This window comes from Heterodontus francisci, chromosome 34, assembly GCF_036365525.1.
Source record: "Heterodontus francisci isolate sHetFra1 chromosome 34, sHetFra1.hap1, whole genome shotgun sequence".
In the NCBI taxonomy this organism is placed as follows: domain Eukaryota; kingdom Metazoa; phylum Chordata; class Chondrichthyes; order Heterodontiformes; family Heterodontidae; genus Heterodontus; species Heterodontus francisci.
Genome location: NC_090404.1, coordinates 12,599,577 through 12,621,949, shown reverse-complemented (window position 1 = coordinate 12,621,949; position 22,373 = coordinate 12,599,577). Strand labels below are relative to the sequence as shown.

The 22,373-nt window shown below is 45.0% G+C and overlaps 1 protein-coding gene and 1 long non-coding RNA gene across 3 annotated transcripts; one reads left to right on the top strand and one right to left on the bottom strand.

Annotated features, from left to right (window-relative positions):
* Positions 1–431: 431 nt before the first annotated feature.
* On the top strand, positions 432–8,775 carry LOC137349079 (zinc finger protein 229-like). Its single transcript, XM_068014393.1, has 2 exons — positions 432–3,846; positions 4,099–8,775. The coding sequence occupies exons 1-2, from the start codon at positions 3,585–3,587 to the stop codon at positions 4,920–4,922; spliced, it is 1,086 nt and encodes a 361-aa protein (XP_067870494.1). The 5' UTR covers positions 432–3,584; the 3' UTR covers positions 4,923–8,775.
* LOC137349082 (uncharacterized) lies at positions 8,444–16,958 on the bottom strand. Of its 2 annotated transcripts, none has more exons than XR_010969235.1 (3): positions 16,768–16,958; positions 15,807–16,064; positions 8,444–12,358 (listed from the first exon to the last, which is right to left on the bottom strand). It is a non-coding gene; the product is annotated as an uncharacterized lncRNA (long non-coding RNA). The 2 variants fall into 2 exon arrangements; XR_010969236.1 differs by having other exon boundaries at positions 15,822–16,064.
* Between the last annotated feature and the right edge of the window lie 5,415 nt (positions 16,959–22,373).

Here is a 22,373-nt window from a genome sequence, read left to right as displayed (position 1 = left end):
GAATCCATGACTAAGGATTTAGTAGCAGGACATTTAGAAAATCACACTGCAATCAAGCAGAGTCAAGCTGTTTTTTTCAGAGGGAAATCATGTTTGACGAATTTATTAAAGATATTTGAGAATGTAACAAGCAGGATGGGTGTGAGAAACCAGGAAATTTACTGTTGGAGCTTCTTCACATTAGAGGAGCCCAGTGCGCAGGTGCGGTGCTGGACTGTCTCGGCGCATGCGCAATGTCACTGAGCAGAGCTGTGCGAGTGCTGGAGATGCTTTTGCAGCGGGTGAGAATCGATGGGGCGCAAGGGAGGAATGAAACCGGCGGGTGGGCGGGGAAGCTTCAGAAACACCTGGTGTTGGCCTCAAGCCCCGAATAAGAACGTCCAGGCCCTGCGTTTACAGCTGAGAGGCTTTTTTTCCGGGAACAGGTTCAGTTTGAGCTGGGAGCAGAACGGATGCGCGGCCATCTTGGTGACGGCACAGAGAACAGGCGAGGCTTCAGGGTCCCAGTGACCAGAAGGGGTAATGATTGACAGTACCAGCTCGCGCATGCGCAATTTTCCCAGACCGTTTCGTGTTCCCTGGACTGCTTTGCGCATCTGTTGAATGTGCGTGCTGACGTCATCCCATTCACTGCGTATTTTCTCATAGTGGCGGAATTTTTGAAACCTCCAACCCCAGGGCTTCTGAGTTCTTTCCAGCTGCTGGACACAGCAGGAGGTTTGATATCTGCAGGATGTGGGCATCTCTGGCTAGGCCAGCATTTATTGCCCATCCCTAATTGCCCTGAAGAAGGTGGTGGTGAGCCCCCTTCTTGAACCACCACAGTCCTTGGGGTGCAGGTATAGTCACAGTGCTGTTAGGAAGGGAGTTCCAGGGAAGGAATGGCGGTATAGTTGCAAGTCAGGATGGTGTGTGGCTTGGAGGGGAACTTGCAGGTGGTGATGTTTCCCTGCGTCTGCTGCCCTTGCCCTTCTAGGTGGTAGAGGTCATGGTTTGGATGGTGCTATTGAAGGAGCCTTGATGAGTTGCTGCAGTGCATCCTGTAGATGCACTGCTAACACTGTGTCAGTGGTGAAGGGAGTGAATGTTGTGGCAGATGGGGTGTTGATCAAGTGGGCTGCTTTCTCCTGGATGGTGTCAAGCTTCCTGAGCAGTGTTGGTGTTGCAAATATCCATGCAAATGGAGAGTATTCCATCACACTCCTGACTTGTGCCTTGTAAATGGTGGTCAGGCTTTGGGGAGTCAGGAGGTGGTTTACTCACTGCAGATTCCCATTAGATGACCTGCTCTTGTAGCCACAGTATTCATGTGGCTGTTCCAGTTCAGTTTCTGAGCAATGGTAACCTTGAGGATATTGATAGTGGGGGATTCAGCAATGGCAATACTGTTGAATGTCAAGGGGAAATGTTTAGATTCGCTCTTATTGAAGTTCATCATTGCCTGGCACTTGTGTGGCGTGAATGCTACTTGCCGCTTATCAGCCCAAGACTGAATTTTGTTCCGGTCTGGCTGCATTTGGACAAGGACTGCTTCAGTATCTGAGGAGTTGTGAATGGTACTGAACATGAATAGTACAATTATCACTGAACATCCCCACTTCTGAATTTTTGATGGAGAGAAAGTCATTGATGAAGCAGCTGAAGATGGTTGGGCCTTGGACACAAGCCTGAGGAACTCCTGCAGCAATGTCCTGGGGCTAAGATGATTGGCCTCCAACAACCACAACCATTTTCCTTTGTGCTATGTATGATTCCAACCAGTCAACAGTTTTCCCTCTTATTCCCCTGACTCCATTTTGGCTCGGGCTCCTTGATGCCATACTCGGTCAAATGCTGCCTTGATATCCAGGGCAATAACTCTCACCTCACCTCTGAGTTCAGCTCTTTTGCCCATTTTTGGACTAAGGCCTGGAGCCCAGTGGCCCTGGCGGAACCCAAACTGAGCATTGGTGAGCAGCTTATTTCTATTTAAGTGGTGCTCGATAGCACTGTCGACAACACCTTCCATCACTTTGCTGATGATCAAGAATAGACTGATGGGGCGGTAATTGGCTGGATTGGAATAGACCTGCTTTTTGTGAATAGGACATATCTGGGCAATATTCCACATTGTCGGGTACATGCCAGTGTTGTAGCTGTACAGGAACAGCTTGGCTAGGGGCGTGGCTCGTTCTGCAGCACGTCTTCAGTACTACAGCTGGGATGTTGTCAGGACTCTCGGGCTTTGCAGTATCCAGTGCCTTCAGCTGTTTCTTGATATCACACAGTGTTATCTGTGAGCAGTTCCATGGCTCTGGAGCTCGTGTGTTCCTTTGCTATGGATCTGAATCCACATCCATCCATTGCTGTGTTTCACCTCTGCCCTCTCTGATCACCGTTCTGCCATTGTCTAACTTCCTCTCCCTCTAATAATGGCTGTATGTTAGTCATGTTTGATATTTTATTGTTACTTCTGCCGACCATGACTAAATGAGGTTTCCGTTGCTGCCCATCCCCTTGACCACGCACTGCTGGATTACCAACTTTACCTTCCCACAGTATCTTTCATAGCCCGGAATTGTTTTTCCTGCGCTATAGTCTATTTCTATTCCACTTCTGGGGTCATATTGACAATCAAATTCTGCACCATTTTTATTCCCTGTAACTTATTCTGCACACCCTGAAACCTTAACTCTGTTTCTCTCTGCACAGCTGCTGCCTGACCTACCGAGTATTTCCAGCATTTTCGCCTTTTGTTTCAGATTTCCAGCAGCCACAGTATTTTGCTTTTTGTTTTATTGCAGGTGTTGCTCACAGAACCAAGTCTAGAAACACAGATGGACCAGTTAAGAGCTGGTTTGTATCAGGTTGGGGTGTTGCATGTGGAAGTCAGTCCCTGGCCTTCTGTGTAGATCTTTTTTGGTCCATCAGTTTGAGCTGGATGGAGGAGAAATTGTTGGGTTTAACCCCGAGTATTTTTGAATGCTAGTCACCAGCAGCCCAGCATATATCGCCAATTCCCAGTTGCCCCTTGAGAAGCTGATGTTAGCTGCCTTCTTGATCTGCTGCAGTCCTTGGCATGAAGGTGCTTCCACAATGCTGTTAGGTAAGGATTTACAGAATATTCATCGAATGATGATGAAGGAATGGTGATATGTGTCCAAGTCAGGATGGTGTGTCACTTGGAGGTGGTGGTGTTCCAATGCACCTGCTTCCCTTATCCTTTTATCTTGTGGAAGTTGCAGGTCTGGAAGTTTCTGTCAGAGTTCTGGTCGAGTTGCAGATGTAGAAAGTTCCTCTGCTTCTCCTCCACCCTCTTTCCTCTCTCTGTCCTCCATAGAGGCTGGTGTCTTGAGTAGGTCCAGACCAGGTGGCAGGTTCCCTCCCTGAAGAACATGAGTGAATCAGTTTGGTTTTTATGACAATCTGGTAGCTTTGATGGTCACTTTTTCCTAGTGCAGCCCCCACAAAATACCAGATTGATTCAGCTCAGTTTCAAAACTTGCCTTTGTATTTTTGTCGGTAGATGGGAAACTCACACCTACCGTCACATCAAGAAAGAGTCACTCAGTTTATTGTCACCTGAATATCGTCGGCCTTTGAACATGGAAGCAAAAAGCACCAATCAAAGCAGGGAGAAACCGTACACGTGTTCTGTGTGTGGGAAAGGCTTCAACCGATCAACTGGCCTGTTGAGACATAACAGCAGCCACACTGGGGAGAAACCATGTAAATGTGGGGACTGTGGGAAGGGATTCCATTACCCATCTGAGCTGGAAATTCATCGACGCACTCACACTGGAGAAAGGCCATTCACCTGCTCGGACTGTGGGAAGGGATTCACTCAGTCATCCAGTCTCCATACACATCAGCGAGCTCATACTGAAGAAAGAGAGTTTAAATGCTGAAGCTGCAACAAAAGCTTAAAAAGCGCACATTCACTGAGGGAGCACCAGCGCATTCATACCAGTTCCACACCGTTCAGCTGCTCTCACTGTGGGAAGAAGTTCGGGCGATTGTTTGCCGTGCTGCAACACTAGCAGCTTCACACCCAGGAGAGGCTGTGCAACTGCTCCGTGTGTGGGAAGGGATTCACTCGGTTGTCCAACCTCCACAGACACCAGCGGGTTCACACTGGGGAGAGGCCGTTCACCTGCTCCATGTGTGGGAAGGGATTCACTCAATCATCCAACCTCCGGACACACCAGCGAGTTCACACTGGGGAGAGGCCGTTCACCTGCTCCGTGTGTGGGAAGGGATTCACTCAGTTATCCAGCCTCCATACACACCAGCGAGTTCACACAGGGGAGAGGCCATTCACCTGCTCTGTGTGTGGGAAGGGATTCACTCATTCATCCAGCCTCCATACACATCAGCGAATTCACACCGCAGAGAGGCCATTCACCTGCTCCTCATGTGGAAAGGGATTCATTACTTCATCCAACCTATTGACACACCAGCGAGTTCACACTGACTGCGGGATTGGGTTCAGGCGATCGTCTGATCTCACTGAACACCAGTGCACTCACACTGGGAAGAGGCCGTTTACCTGCTCTGTTTGTGGGAAGGGATTCACTACATCATCCAATGTGCTGAGACATGAGAGAGGTCACACTGGGAAGAGGCTGTTCACCTGCTCCAGGTGTGGCAAGGGATTCACTCAGTCATCCCACCTTACTACACATCGACGTGTTCACACCAATAAGAGACCTTTTAAATGTTCTGACTGTGAGAGGAGATTTAAAAGCAAACAGGGTCTGCAGAGACATCAGCGGGTTCACACTGGGGAGAAGCCGTTTATTTGCTGCTTGTGTGGAAAGGGATACATTGAGTCATCCAGCCTGCTGAGGCACCAGCAGGTTCACACTGGAGAAAGGCCATTCACCTGCACCGAGTGTGGGACGGGATTCACTGAGTCATCCAACCTACAGAAACACCAGTGAGTTCACAAGTGACTGCAAGGACTTGATTCTGCTGTTATTGCTGCTGTTAATCACATGCTGGACTGACCATGTTCATTCTGACAGTTGGAATTTGTTTCTGCTGATGTTAATAACCCCAATAACTGGGCTGGAGTTTAATATTCTTGGTAAATGCCAAATAAATCAGCTTGGTTTAAACATATTGTTGCAGACTTTTGTCTTTCCCACCTGAGTGTTTAGCATCACCTGGCTGGAGCTCAGAAAGGACTATCTAGGGGGAGGATCGTATGGCAGGAACAGAACTTCAGCCTGGACAGTCCTTCAGGATCACACTGAGAGGGACAAACGGCACTTTGGTCTTTCTTGTCTCTCTTCACTGACAGCAAAGCTCCCGTGTGGGTTAATCCCGGAGGTGTGCAAGAAAAACGTGCTGTCAAATCAGAGATTGGTGCAAAACTGTGATCTGTTCTTGACTGAAAGTGAAGCGGCAGGTTTAAGTTTCCAGTCTGAAATGCACTATTGTAATATGTTTGTGCGACACTCCTCAGTCCACCATTTTAGCACAGGTGTTACTTCATTTCAAATAAATCTTTTGAAACAAAATAAATTAAAACGTGAATTAAAGTAGCAGGCAGGAGTTTGCAGGAGCCTGTGAAGTGCTGGTACAATTATACAACAGACATTTGATCTCCAGATGAAGAAGGCTTGCAGTGTGTTTCCAGGAATTTCCTGTTTTATTGATGTGTGAGTGTTAGATACCAGGATAACTAAAAATACACAGAACATACACAGTGGTCCGATCCCGACAGTTACTTTGGGATCACTCCTGCTGTTGTAGGCTCAGGGAGTGGGGCTTCCGGGAGTGGACTGTAAGAAAGCTGGGTTTCAGCATCCTGACAAATATATGGTGAGGAACCTGAGGAATCTTTACTAAGGAACTGTCAGGGGTTTTACCTGCCACTGTAGGTCTAGGTATGAATGATGCCTGACTCCTTGAACTGTCTTACATTAAACCCAGTTTGGATCAAGACGGATTCAGTTTCCAGGAGAATAGGGACAAGTATCACCCACAATTGAGGGAGACAAGAGCAGCCTAACAGAAGCTGAGAGATCTTCGGAAAAGAAGATGGTGTACAATTGTGGTAATAATAATAAAAGCTTTTCCAGCTATGTCAGGAGAAGAAGGTTCAAGATGGTTTAGGGCCACTGAAAGCCAGTTCAGGATAGATTGAAACAGATTGCCAGGCTATGACAGAGCTGTTAAATGACTATTTCACATCTGTCTGTACTCCTGTGGATGATGTTCAGATTCCAGCTGTCGACAGTAACATCATAAATATTAAAATAGAAAGGGATTGCCATCCTGGATAAAATAGGAAATCTCAAAATAGATGGTGCTCCAGGTCCAGAGGATATTCACCCAAGGGTATTTAAAGAGATGTGAGCCCCTTGCCCATGTCGTCAACAGCTCAATAGTCAGGGATTATTCCCCAAGATTGGACGGTAGCTCACCTCGGTCCCATTTTCCAAATCGGGGACAAATCCGAGCTAGGGATCTACAGGCCCATCAGTGTGAGCTTGATTACAGGGAAGATGCTTGAAGGGATAGAGAGATGCTGTTTCTGATCAATGGGGAAGAGAAAGAGCCATTCGAGATACTTGACGTGGTTTCCAGAAAAAGAAGATTGCGTATGAGAATCTTGTTTGTGTTTTTGTGAAGAAGTTGCTGTGTTGGTGGATGAGAGGAATCCAGTTGACGTTATCTATGTCAGAGTGGAATCCAACAATAACTTGTATTTACATAGAGGGTTGTGGGTCTGAAGGAGGTGACAGAGATACTGAGGATCCGGTTGACATCGTCTATCTCAGTCAAGTTAAACTCATTTTCCATGGTGGGTCTGATCCGATATCCTGGCACTGGGTGAGAGCCAATTTCAGCAGAAGTTATTAAAATAGAACTAGATGCAGATAAACTATATCGATACTTACTGACATTTAGATTTTATTCACTGCTCCTGCTGCTCCAGATACCTGGCACCTCCTAGCTTGAACCATCACATCAACACTTGGAGCAAATGACTGGGCTGAGGCCTGTCTTGGATAAAACACAAGGACCACTCGTCATCACAGAATCATAGAAATTTACAGCACAGCAGGAAGCCCATCGTATCTGTGCCAGTGAAAAAACAATTATTCAGTTTAATGCCACTTTCCAGCTCCTATTTCTTAATCCTGTAGGTTATAGCACCTCAAGTGTATATTCCAGTCATTTTTAAATAGGATGAGAGTTTCTGCCTCTCCCACTCTTTCAGGGAGTGAGTTTCAGACCCCCACCATTCTCTGGGTGAAAAATCTCGACTGCTTCCTAATCCTATCAATTATTTTAAATCTACACATACTGTATATCGACCTTTCTGCTGAGTGAAATAAGTTGTTCCTAACCAATCTAGGCCCCTCATAATTTTACACACCTCTATTAAATCTCCTCTCAGCTTCCACCGTTCCAAAGAAAACAACCCCAGCCTATTCAATCTTCACCTCATAGCTAAAATTCTCCAGTCCTGGCAACATCATCGTCAATATCCTCTGTACTGTCTCGGGTGTGATCACATCTTTCCTGTAATGCAGTGGCCGGAACTACACAGTTCTCCAGCTGTGGTCTAACTAGTGTTTTTTTCCAGCATAATCACTCTCCCATCTTCCATTGACTTTGATGTAATGGAAACTGACATTTGGAACCTGTCAGCATTTGAACGATATTTATGATTTGAGGGTTTCTTCCAGTTGGAATTGTTTTCTGTTCTGTCCCCTCGAGTTGTTAAAGAACAGACATTCTCCAGTGCAGTGAGCTTCAGTGTTGGGAAGATGGTAGCACAGTGGTTATAGTCACTGGATAATACCCTGGGGGCATGGGTTCCCACCCCACCATGGCAGCTAGTAGAATTTAAATTCCATTAATTAAGAAATCTGGCATTGAAAGCTAGTCTTAGTAATGGTGATATGAAAATATCATTGATTGTTGTTAAAAACCCACCTGGTTCACCAATGTCCCTGAGGGAAAGAAATTACACTATCCTTACCTGGTCTGGCCTACATGTGACTGCAGACGCAAGGCAATTTGGTAAGATAATTCACTGCTTGGTGTAGTGTCTTAAAAAGTATAAGGCTAATTAAAAGTGATTGTAAGTAATAAGGCTTTAAATATTGTTGAATTAACTCTAATATGTGCAAGCTCAATTAAACATGGTTTGAGGCTGAGAGCAAGCCTGATGCTGAGCCAAGGTTATGTGAAAAAGTGGCAGGGCAGCGCAAAAGAAACCTTGAGTTAAATATGAAAAGAATGTAGTGCTATGTTTGAAACTAACAGATAATGAAAAACAGAACATTAATTAAGTTATAATTGAAACAGAAGGTTGAAAGGTTCTTAGAACTGTTTTCATTAGAGTAAACGACATTGCTATAACTCATGTAACAACTGTTTGTGTGAAGTTTCTAGATAAGGAATAAGTAAGTTGCAAGAAAATGTAACAAAGTGGCACCAGAAAATTAAGCATAAATTTAATGTTAAAGTTTCTTAAAAATGAGAAAACAGAATGAGTGAGATAGCCCAGGCGATTATCAGTTGCCACGTAGGCTCAAAAGAGAAAAAGGATATAAAAGAACAGCTATTGAACATGAGAAGCAGCACGAAAAACCCAGAGGAAGAAATAAGAGAATTTTCAGTCAACAGAACACAGCAAGAGAAAGACAGACCTTGCCACACTCACTTGGGAGCGCTACCGCCGAGGTTCTGAGGATCAGACTGTGACTATTGTCTTTGTTAAGTATTACTTCTTTGCACCGAATGTAAACTACTTAATAAATCTGCTGTACTTATAACCAACATATAGCTGTACCCGCAGTGCTGACTGTGAGCACAAGGCTGTGTCACTCTCACACACAGATACTGTTTCCTTGTTTCACACCTCCACACAGACATATCCACTTTCTACAGAATTGCAGCACAATTGAGCAAGGATGTAAGGCTGATTAATCTACACCCACATTTCATAAGAGCAAAGGTTATACTGAGACAAAGGTTCAGTTATATTCCATTACAGGTAAAATTCAGAGCAGTAGAACAGCACACTGGCAGCTTAACAGAGTCTCATCAGTCTGTCGGCACCTGTTAAATATATTTCCTGAGTGGATTTAAATTTAAACCAGGTTTGCAGGCGTGATGCTCTATTCACACATCGAAGGTGAGAGAGATGCTGTGGGACACACACTAAGTACAGTAGCTGAAAGTGATTCGTGATCCCGGGCGTGTTACCGATACTTTCCCTGAATCCCAAGGCTGGGAGAAGCACTCTGGAAGGTATGGGGAGCTGGGACTTGTTCATGAGAGTAACCAAAGGTATGAGAACTGAAATAATCTAGTTAGAAAGGAGAAAAGGCTCAAAAATGGAGCAGTCACTAACAGGATGTTAATTAGTCTCCTCTTATCCTGCAGAAATATAGAACACAACAAAACTGATTCATTTGACAGAGAACCAGAATATTAAACTCCAGTCCAGTAAGAGGGGTTATTAACATGTGCAGAAACAAAGAATGTGATTAACAGAAGAATCCAATCCATGCAGTCACATGTGAACTTGCTGGTGTGTCAGCTAGTGAGATGATCGAGCAAATCCTTTCCCACACACGGAGCAAGATGAATGGTCTCTTGCTGGTGTGTCACCAGGTTGGATGAAGAATTGAATCCCTTCCCACACATCGAGCAGGTAAGTGGTCTCTCCCCAGTGTGAACTTGATGTTGAATCAGGTGAGTTGATTGTCTGAACCTCTTCTCAGGGACAGCGACTGAATGGTCTCTCGCCAGTGTGAACAAGCTGGTGTTTAATTAGATCTGGTGACATTTTGAAGCGGTTCCCACAGTCTGAACACTTTGGACGACAGAGCATATCCCTTCCCACACACAGAGCAGGTGAACGGCTTCTCCCCGGTGTGACTGCACTGATGAGTTTCCAGCTGGGATGGACAACTGAATCCCTTCCCACAGTCTCCACATTTCCATCCTTTCTCCGTGGTGCGGATGTCTTTGTGTCTGTCCAGGTTGGATGATCAACTGAAGCCTCGTCCAAACACAGAACACAGTTTCTCACCAGTGTGAATGTGGCGATGTTTCTTCAGACTATGTAACTAATTAGTGAGAGTTCAGAGCCAACATGTACCCATTGAGGTGAAGGGTAGGACCAACAAGTCCAGAGAACCCTGGATGTCAAGGGATACAGAGGATCGGATCAATAAAAAATAAGGAGGCTTATGGCAGATTCAGAGTGCTGAAAACTGGAAGCACTACAGGAGTATAGAAAGTATAGGGGGGTACTTAAAGTAATTAGGAGAGCGAAGAGGGGACATGAAAAAACTCTGGCGGGCAAGATCAAGGAAAATCCTAAGGCATTTTATAAGTATATTAAGGGCAAGAGGATAACCAGGGAAAGAGTAGAGCCCATTAGGGACCAAAGTGGCAATGTGTGTGTGGAGCCTGAGGGCATAGGTGAGGTGTTAAATGATTACTTTTCATCTGTGTTTACTATGGAGAAGGACAATCTGGGTGTAGAGATCAGGGAGGGGGATTGTGATATACTTGAACATATTAGCATAGAAAGGGAGGAAGTATTTGCTGTTTTAGCAGACTTAAAAGTGGTTAAATCCCCAGGCCCAGATGAGATGTATCCCAGGCTGTTATGTGAGGCAAGGGAGGAAATTCCAGGGCCTCTGACAACTTTTCAAATCCTCTGTGGCCACAGGAGAAGTACCAGAGTACTGGAGGACAATGAATGTGGTACCATTATTTAAGAAGGGTAGCAGGGATAAACCAGGTAATTACAGGCCAGTGAGTCCAACATCAGTGGTAGGGAAAATATTGGAAAAAGTTCTGAGGGACAGGATTAATCAGCGATAGTCAGCATGGCTTTGCCAGGGGGAGATCGTGTCTGACTAACTTGATTGAATTTTCTGAGGCGGTGATGAAATGTGTAGATGAGGTAGTCTCTCTGAACGTCAGTAAGGCTTTTGATAAAGTCCTGCATGGGAGATTGGTTAAGAAGGTAATCGCCCATGGGATCCAAGGCAATTTGGCAAATTGGGTCCAAAATTGGCTTAGTGGCAGAAGGCAGAGGGTGATGGTCGAGGGTTGTTTTTGCGAGTGGAAGCCTGTGACCAGTGGTGTACCGCAGGGATCGGGCTGGGATCCTTTCTGTTTGTAGTGTACATGAATGATTTAAATGTGAATATAGGTGGTATGGTCAGTAAGTTCGCAGATGACACGAAAATTGGTGGTGTTGTAAATAGTGAGGAGGAAAGCCTTAGATTACAGGATGATATAGATGGGCTGCTAAGATGGGCAGAGCTGTGGCAAATAGAATTTAATCCTGAGAAGTGCGATGTGATGCATTTTGGGAGGACTAACAAGGCAAGGGAATATACAATGGATGGTAGGACCCTAGGAAGTACAGGGAGTCAGAGGGACCTTGGTGTACTTGTCCATAGATCACTGAAGGCAGCAGCACAGGTAGGTAAGGTGGTTAAGGAAGGCATATGGGATACTTGCCTTTATTAGCCGAGGCATAGAATAGAAACAGCAGGGAGGTTATGATGAAGCTGTATAAAACACTACTTAGGCCACAGCTGCAGTACTGTGTACAGTTCTGGGCACCACACTATAGGAAGGACGTGATTGCACTAGAGAGGGTGCAGAGGAGATTCACCAGGATGTTGCCTGGGCTGGAGCATTTCAGCTATGAAGAGAGACTGAAAAGGCTAGGGTTGTTTTCCTTAGAGCAGAGAAGGCTGAGGGGAGATAAGATTGAGGTATACAAAATTATGAGGGGCGTAGATAGGTTAGATAGGAAGAAACTTTTTCCCTTAGCGGAGGGGTCAATAACCAGGGGGCATAGATTTAAGGTCAGGTGCAGGAGGTTTAGAGGAGATTTGAGGAAAAAAAATTTCACCCAGAGGGTGGTTGGAATCTGGAATGCACTGCCTGAAGAGGTGGTAGAGGCAGGAACCCTCACAACATTTAAGAAGTATTTAGATGAGCACTTGAAACGCCATAGCATACAAGGCTATGGGCCAAGTGCTGGAAAATGGGATTAGAATAGTTCGGTGCTTGATGGCCGGCACAGACACAATGTGCCAAAGGACCTGCTTCTGTGCTGGATAACTCTATGACTCTAATGCTCTTTCCACAGACAGTGTACTGGAACACTCTCACTCAGGTGCGTTTGTCTCGGTGCTTTTCCAGTCACAACGATGTTTGAAATTTTTCCCCACAGACAGAAGAGACAAACATTTCTCCTTCTGTATTCAAAGGATGATGATATTCAGGTCCTGATGAATCAAGTGACTCTGTCTGATCTTGACGTGATGTTTGGTTTGAGTGTCCCGTCTGCAAATCCTCCCCTTCTAACACCCTGTCAAAGAAGTTTACAAAAGTCATCACCGTCAGTACAGGATAGAAATTCAGAACAGATATTTCTAATCTCTATGTAACATTCTTTCCTCTCATTTGTCAAAGCGGTAAATCCCCATCCCACACTCTCCCTCCTTCCTGTGCTGAAATCCAAACCCATCGCACCATCTCCAACATTTTACCTGTCAGACAACTCTTCTATAATCCCCTGAAGGTGCTGACTCTGGCTGGGTTCAGTTCTACACTACTGGTTTCCCCTCTGTCTCTCTCTCCTCTCTTGAAGATGCTGATTCTGTCTGGGTGTATATGCTCTCTCCCCCTCCTCTAACACTCTGGCCCTCCCTGTCCATTGTCATGCCTCCTAGTTATGGAGATGGTCTCTCCTTGACCACTCTCCATTTCTCCTTATACAGACACTCTCTGACCGTCATTATATGATATAATAATACAGCGCAGAAGGAGACCATTCAGTCCACCGTGCCTGTGCTGACTCTCTGAAACAGCAATCCAATTAATTTCATTACACTCAATCCACAAGCACCCGGATTTTAACTCACCAGTTTGCTCTCATGCCCAGATTTCTGTCCTCAGCCTGCTGCAGTGTTCCAGCGAAGCTCAATGAAAACTCGCAGAACAGCACCTAATCTACCGATTGGGAACTCTACAGCCTTCTGGACTCAACATTGAGTTCAACAATTTCAGACCATGACTGCCATTTTGATTGTATTTTTTCCACCAAGTGCTGTTCATTATTCCACCATTAACACGCTCTCTGGATGAATGTTTTGTCTTTTACTAAAACAATACCACTCCCTTTGCCTTTTGTTCCATGACATCTCTGTCATTTAATCTCTCCTTCCCTATGCCCTATCATAGACCATCACTTTTGTTCTTCATCCCACTCTCCGCTTTCACTTGCTCAAAGACTGTTACATTTCCAACCTTTGCCAGTTCTGCCATTTTCAGCACTTTCTGTGTCGATTATAGTCCTTTTACTCTTTCCCCATAGTCTTGGAAAATAATTTCTCCCACCACCCCGCCCTGGCGTTTTAGGCCAATTATTTTAAATCTGTGTCCTCTAGTTCCTGACCGCCCTACCAGTGGAAATAGTTTCTCCCTTTCTACTCTAAGAAAATCCCTCAGAATTTTGACCTCTATTAAATCTCCTGTTAACCTACTCTGCTCTCAGGAGAACAATCTCAGCTTCTCCAGAGAACTGAAACCCTTCATCCCTGGTATAATTCTGGTAAATCTCCTCTGCACCCTCTCCAAGGCCTTGATGTCTTTCTAAGGTCTGGTGCCCAGAACTGGACACATTATTCCAGCTGAGGTCGAACTCGTGATTTATAAAGATTTACCACAACGTCCTTGCCTTTGTACTCTCTGCTTCCATTTATAAAGACATGGATTAGTCTGCTTTTCAAACAGCTTTATAACTTTGGAACTCTGCAGAAAAGCAGCTGTCCATAACCAACACCTTCTTTCAACAAAAAGATCGCTTCAAGACCACATGGATGCATCCCTACTCTAAACAATGGCAGCCAACACCATGTTGGTGTGCCAGTGCGACCTAAAGGACATCCTGCATACCAGAGTCATGCCCAGTGCTGACTGTCAATCAGACACCGGCTCGTTTGCTCAGAGCTGAACTTCCATTTCAAGCCCAAGCCCAAGCACAGGCCGAGAGACAACCCATCAAAGAAATTTTGAGTCAGCAACCTGCAAGCCTCATATTGTAGAGATAGATATCAAGCAACCTTACAGACTAGACTGGACCATCCTGATCTCATTGCTGATTCCACTCCAGAAGAACTCTGGGAACACATCAAAGTTGCAGTACTGGATACTTCTACGAGGTCATCAGACCCTGCACCAAGAAGAATTGATTTGATGAAAATGACAAAGATATCCAACAACTGCTAAAAATAAAAAGGTCTGCTCATCAAGCTCAGCCAGCCAGCCAAGAGCAAAAGACAGTCTACCGTCAAGCATGCAGCATCCTTCAATGTTAACTGAGGAACATCCAAAATGACTGGTGGATGGCACTTGCAGTAAAAACTCAATTGTACGCCGATACTGGAGACATAAGAAGTTTCTATGAAGTACTAAAATCTGTCTATGGACCAGCACATCAAACCCAAAACTTCCTGTGGAGCACCAATGGCAAGACCATACACACCCTCGAGGATTCAGTCCTGGATCGCTGGTCGCCGCACTTTGAAACTCTCTTCACTGCCAAGCGCACAGTGCATGATACTGCCATCAATTGCATCCAACAACAGTCCAAAGAAGAACTGGATAAGAGCCCAACTCTGGAGGAAACTGTGACCGCTATCAACGAGATGAAGAGCAACAAAGCCCCTGGAGTTGATGGAATTCCACTGGAAGCCTTGAAGCATGGCGGCCCTGACCTATACGCCAAGTACCATGAGTTTTTCACTGTCTCCTAGGAACAAAGCAGGATTCCACGGGATCTTCGTGATGTTCTTTGTACAAGAACAAAGGAGAAAAATCTGACTGCTGCAACTACCGTGGGATCATCTCCTTTCCATTGCTGGGAAGATCCTGGCTAGAATACTTCTGAACAGGCTTGTGCCTACCATTGCAGAAGAAAACCTCCCTTAGAGAGCGAGTGCAGTTTCAGAACACAGAGGCCACACAGACATGGTATTTGCACTCAGACAATTACAAGAGCAGTGTCATGAGCAAAACAAAGGCCTATACGTCACTTTTGTTGACCTCACCAAGGCATTTGACACAGCGAGCAGGGATAGACTTTGGAAAATCCTTGAAAAACTTGGGATATCCAGCCAAGTTCCTGGCCATGGTGAAGCAGTTTCATGAAAATCAGTATGGACAAGTGAAGCAAACCAGCAACCTCTCGAGTCCTTTCTGAATCTCCAATGGCGTGAAGCAGGGATGTGTGCTGGCCCCGACCCCATTCACCATCTTTTTCAGCATGATGCTGCAGCAGGCAACGGAAGACCTTAAGGAGTGAGTTTATGAACTCTTCCAGACTGATGGAGGTCTTTTCAACATCCGGCATCTTCAAAGAGACAAGAAAAACTCATCCATGACTGTGCCACATCAACCATTGCCAGTGGGAAGTGCAGTCCATAGATTGTGATGCCTGGAGATGCAACATCAGGAGGGCTACAGACACCTTTGAGACTGAGCGAATAACCAGCATGAAAGAGATAAAGAGGATAGGTCCAATTTCCTCCAGCAGCAACTGCACCTTCACTTGTACCCGCTGTGGGAGAATCTGCAGGTTACGGATAGACCTGACTAGCCACCAGCGGGCCTGCAACCGATGACGACAACCTTCCCAAAATATTTGTCTGCAAACAAATGCCAAATGTCATAAGAATTTAATAAAATACTTTTATCTCCCCAGTACCAGTTTAAACTACTGACCCAGTTTAGAAAGGAAAAAAAATAAAACTCACCAACCAATCACCTACCCGCTCCATAATTGATGCCTCTGAGCTTCAGCTCTCACAGTCTCCGGCTCCCTTTCTTGGATCACTACTTGTTAGGTAAAAGACCAGAACAACACCTCCTCTCTCAATGCACCAAATTCCCAAACTTAGCAAATTCCCAAATTAAACACTCTGTCACGCAGCACTCAGTCATGGTTCTGTTACATTAATCCAGAGGCTGAGTTCGAATCCGGCCATGGCAGTTTGAGAATTGGAAGTCAAAATCTGGAAATAAAAAAGCTGGTTGTCAGTGGAAGTGACCATGAAGCTGCTGGATTGCCAAAAAACGTCCATTTCTGCAGCACCTTTCCTAATCTCAGGCTGTTCCAAAGCACTTTACTACCAACTAGGCACCTTTAAAATGTATTCTAACTCTTATAATGCAGGATAACATGAGCAGCCTAAGTTGTGCAAAGCAAGATCCCACAAACAGCAAAGGATAAAGGACTGTACAGTCTGCTTTTCCACAATTAGCATAACATTGGTTCATTAATGCCCCTCGAGGGATGGAAACCTGCTGTCCTTACCCAGTCTGGGCCTGTAAATGTGACTGAAGTCTTACACTAACATGGGTGACTATTAACTGCCCCTGAAGTGGCCGAACGAGATACTCAGTCGTATGAAACCGGTTCAAGGAGGCAGCCGCCCACCACCAGCACCTTCTCAAGGGGTGACGAGGGACAGAGTAATAAATACCAGCTTTACCAGCGATGCCCACGTTCCAGGAATGAATTAGAAAAAACTTGCAGCCTGTCCTTTCCTCAAAGGGACTGGTGGAAAATCTGAAGCCCACCCACTGGAGACACCAAAACCCATCCAAGCTCAGTAATTATCAACCAGGTTTTCTCGCACCCATTGCCTCCCCCTCAAAGGTTGTGACATTAAAATCCCCGTGTTTCAGTGTTTTGGGTGGCCCCAGGAGACCTACCGGCTGCCACCTCCCACTCGAGCCCCAGGCTCTCTCCGCGGCCTTGCTCCGAGCCGCTCAACTCGATGGCCCACCTGTACCGGTGCTCGCAGTTACCAAGCCCCGCCCCCACAGCCATAGCAACACCTGCGACCGTTAACCGTTCAAACTTCCCGAAGCGCAAAAAAATCCTCCGCGCGCGCGCCCGACATTCGCAATTCACGCACGCGCAGCAGCTCCGCTCGGGGAGAAATGTGAAACCACGCCCCCATCATCGCCATCTTTGTTCGGGACAAATCTGCACGAACGCGATTGAACCAGGCAAAATGAAGCACCGCAGCCCCGTAGAAAGATGGACGACACTCCCAAAAAGGACATTTCACAATATTGCTTATTTTGTGAAAAAAAGTATTTATCTTTTGCAAGTTGCGGTGAACCTTATTTTCAGTTCTTCTTGGGCGAAATATTATGCAGGTATATTTTAATTTTAATGTTGATTTACTTGTCCCCATTCGTCTCTCTTGAGAGATGTCTGAAATCTCTGAACTAAAGCCTGGCTCGGGTATAAAATTAAAACCCGATCCGACAACAGTCAACCCAAACCCGACCTGGACCCGAGAGCATAACCAACTTTTGTCTGTTTCAGATCCTCTGTCACTTACTTCTTCGTCTATAGTATTGAGGAAGGAGGTACTTGTAGCATTTGTTGCATTCGGGTGTCTTTACAATTTGAGTAGACATAGAGGGAGATTTCTAGCTTACAAACTTGTGGAAATGACGCAGGAAGACTAGCTGGCCCTATCAAGACTGCCCCACATCAAGATAGCTGGACCGTCATGGCTAAACACTTCTTCCCTCTCCCTAACTCGCATCTAAATCTACTAGAAGTGACAAAAAACATAAAAATCCTGGGCCAATGTGCAGAAAAAACTCAGCAAATGTCCTCTCCAATGCCCTGCTGCCCTGGCAGTCGAAAACCTGTCCAGGAGATTACATGGATGGATCACGCATTACCTATAAAGAAACTTACCTTCTATATGACACAATCTTTCTCACAGTCAGGAACTGATCGAGCTCCCTCTTGAAGCCGCTGAGAAAGGCAGCACGCACCACACCAGCTGACAATGTATTCCAGAGGCTCTACATTCTCTGGGAAAAGAACCACCTAACATCCTGTCTATTGCGACGCGTACGTGTTTTGATATACTTTTTTTTTAGTTAAGTTCATAGATGGTTTTCTCTCGACAATGTTACTTGTCTGCTATTGTGAAACAATCAGTTGGCAAGTAATGGGGCAAAGGCTTGCTTTTGAAAATCAATCAACATTACTTCTACAGACATTATAGCTTGTTTGAAATTATCTACATTTGATGGGAAAATATTGCATTAATAATGATACACTGTTTAATGTCTTCAAAATGGTTTTGACATGAACCGAAGTTTCTCTAGATAACCAACTCTCTATTCACTCCCATGGAATAGAACACCAGCCCTTTGGGATCAGAGGAATACTTCATTCAAGGAACACAAGCTATTCGGTTGACTAATATAGACTGTAACGGCAGATTAACATGCCAAGGTGTTTTAATTCATTACTGTGGAAGATTTAGAATTTATACATGGATGGCTAGTAGTGATTATTCAACACCACCCATCCCACCCCCCACCCCCATATATTAAAAAAAGTGTGCACAATGCCAATTAACGTCTAGAATACGTACAATAAATATTGGTTCTATGCATTTTCATTTTTTATATTTGCATTTGAAACACTGCATTATCAAAACTTAGTTAACTTGAGTATAAGTTAGTCTCTCACCCCCTCAGGAATGAGAATTAAGTAAGTTAGATCCTGTGTTTTAGTTTATCTCATAATTCCTGGTGGACTTTGTCCACAAGACCCATTGATGTGGTCAATGACACTCACTTTCAATCATAATTTGGCAGCTTTCCAGATGTACTTCACACAACAGCTACAACACGACTTTCTACATTCACAATCCCATCATGGAATTCCCTGGTGGACTAATTTTTTTTGTCCTCTTTCAATAATCGGGTAGATCTAATTCTTGAAATTTTTTGTTTTTTTAAAGTTAAGACAAATCAACATGCTTACAACCAGGGCGGTCTGGGCAGGACACTACAGCTATTTTTCCCAGTCTGTACTTGCAATGTTAAAACAAATAAGTTCATAAATTATATTTTAAGCATGTGTTATGTATAAAATGAGACATTAGTGTTCCTTTAGAGGCTAATTTAACTCACATGACTGTTACTCAAATTATCCAGTAAATTTCATATCATTTTGGCAGCCAGTATAACTGAAATATGAATGGACCTTACAATCTACTGCTGGGTTTCCTTTGGGCAGAGAAGGCAGCCTCTAATTTGTGTTATTGAATTTCATACTCTAAAGTCATTTTAAATACAATTGCCTTAGAAATGTAATTCACAAAAATTTCTAGACTTACAACCAGTCTGGAAAAATAAGACCTGTGTTCCCACATTTAAAATGTTTTTTTTCATCCTAACAGTGAAAAGTTTGGTTTAAAAACGTCACACTTAAGTTTTAATACATAGTATGTATTTATATTGGGGTTTTCACATAAGCAGACATGACAAGTGGCACCAAGCCTGCCAAAGCTCAACAGTACAGTCCAGCTCGACCCGACCCGAGCCCGAATGCTGGACACAGAATGTCAACCTGACCCGACCCAAACCCGACACATGTTGTCGGGTTTGGTGAGGTTCGGGTCGGGTAGCTAGGCTTTACTCTGAACCTGTCTTTGGGGTTTTCAATGGCAGGTTGGTTGATATCCTTCCATCTACAGAAAGATGATGGACTCGCAGCAAACAATCCATTTAAGTGGGGTGTCTTCTCTTGGTTCATCTTTGCTGATGCTGTGAAGGCCAATCCTTGAGAGGCAGATTCTGCCACAAGTGCTGCAGGTGAAGCTGCCGAGTGACGCTGTGAGTTGTTGTTTTTGACATTGGCGTCTGTTGCGAAGCTGCTGCAGCAACTGGTCATCGTGGTCGTGCAAACTAGTCCACAGGATGTGTCACCATTTCCCTCTTTCATCAGCTAGTGACTCCGAGCTGTAATAGTCGACATTTGGGGCCTTCATGTCACACTTGAAAGCAACCTTGAAGCTGAGCTTTAGGCACCCACTGGTCGTCTGGCCCTGGCCATCTCACCATACAGAAGGGTTCCTTGGGTATGTGAGCGTCTTCCATCCGGCGGAAGTGTCTTATCATTCCCCGTGGAAGTGAATGTGCCTTATTCATACTACAGGAGACCACTTTGATCAGAGCTATGTGAGTGCTGGAGACGCTTTTGCAGTAGGTGAGAGTTGGCAGGATGCAGGCGAGGAATGGAGCCGCCAGGTGGGCGGGGAGGCTTCAAAAACACCTGGTGTAGGCCGCAAACCCTGAATAAGAACCTGCAGGTCCTGTGTTTGCAGCTCATATGAACATATGCATTTGGAGCAGGAGTAGGCCACTTGGCCCTTCGAACCATTCAGTAAGTTCATGGCTGAACTGATTACTCCACATTTCCACCTACCCCCAATAACCTTCCACCCCCTTGCTTATCAAGAATCCAGCTACCTCTGCCTTAAAAATATTCAAAGACTTTGCTTCCACTGCCTTTTGAGGAAGAGAATTCCAAAGGCTCACAACCCTCAGAGAAAAATATTCTCCTCATCTCTGTCTTAAATGGGCAACCCCTTTATTTTTAACCAGTGGCCCCTAGTTCTAGATTCTCCTACAAGGGGAAACATCCTTTCCACATCCACCCTGTCAAGACCCCTCAGGATCTTATAAGTTTCAGTCAAGTCGCCTCTTACTCTTCTAAATTCCAGTGGATACAAGCCTAGCCTGTCCAATCTTTCCTCATAATACAGCCCACTCATTTTAGGTATTAGTCTAGTAAACCTTTTCTGTACTGCCTCCAATGCATTTACATCCTTCTTAAATAAGGAGACCAGTACTGTACACAGTACTCCAGATGTGGTCTCATCAATGCCCTCTATAATTGATGCATAACCTCCCGTCTTTTGTATTCAATTCCCCTTGCGATGAACAATAACATTCTATTAGCTTTCCTAATTACGTGCTGTACCTGCATACTAACCTTTTGCGATTCATGCACTGGGACACCCAGATCCCTCTGCATCTCAGGGCTCTGCAATCTCTCACCATTTATATAATATGCTTCTTTTTTATTCTTCCTACCAAAGTGGACAATTTCAAACTTTCCCACGTTATACTCCATTTGCCAGGTCTTTGCCCACACACTTAACCAATCTATATCCTTTTGTAGCCCCCTTATGTCCTCTTCACAAGTTGCTTTCCTACCTATCTTTGTGCCATCAGCAAATTTAGCAACCATACCTTCGGTCCCTTCATCTAAGTCATTTATATAAATTGTAAAATGTTGACCCTGTGGCACACCACTCGTTATATCTTGCCAACCAGAAAATGTCCTCCAGGGCTTTTTCCCAGGGACAGGACCAGGTCAACGACCACCATCTTGGTGAGCAGGGAGCAGAGTGCATGTGCGGCCATCTTGGTGATGACACAGAGAGTGGGCGGGGCTTCAGGGTCCCAGTGACCAGGAGAGAAAATCATTAACTCATTGATTTGATTCTCACTCTGCACACAGGGGCTGGAGAATTGAACCCAGTTAGAGTAGAGGGAGGGGGGAAACTGGCAGTGGAGGAAAGAAATGGTGCAGATAGTGTGAAGGGTTTGGTTTTCAGCACAGAGGGGAAGGAGAGTGTGTGGGATGAGAATTTACAGCTGTTAGGGAACAAGAGAGGAAAAAATGTTCTATAGAAACTAGAATTGTCTGTTCTGAATTGCTATCCTGGACTGACTGTGATGACTTTTGTAAACTCCTTTACAGGATGTTAGAAGAGGACGAGTTCCAGACGGGAAACTCAAAGCAAACATCACATCAAGCTCTGACATTCACTGATTCATCAGGATCTGAATATTATCAGCCTTTGAACGTAGAAGCAGAAATGTTTGTCTGTTCCGGCTATGGGAAAAGATTTCAAATATCAGTGTGACTGGGAAAGCACTGAGACACACACAATCGAGTGAGAGTGTTCCAGTGCACTGACTGTGGAAAGAGCTTTAACCAGTTACACAGCCTGAAAAAATACCACACCATTCACAATGGGGAGAAACTGTACACGTGTTGTGTGCGCGGTCAAGGCTTCAACTGGTCGTCCAACCTGGAGAGATACAAGGACACCCACATCATGGAGAAATGGTGGGATCGTGGGGACAGTGGGAAAGGATACAATTACCCATACCAGATGGAAACTCATCGATACAGTCACACTGGGGAGGGGCCGTTCACCTGCTCTATGTGTGGGAAGGGATTCACTCAGTCATGCAGTCTCCATACTTAGCAACAAGTTCATACTGGAGAGAGGCTATTCACCTTGCTGATTGTGCAAAACGATTTCATGTTTTAACAAACCTCCTGTCACACCAGCAGGTTCACTCTGATAACAGACAGTTTAAATCTTCTGACTGCTAGAAAAGCTTTAAAAGTAAGAAGGATCTACGGAGTCACCAAAGCACTCACACCAGGGAGAGGCCGTTCACCTGCTTTG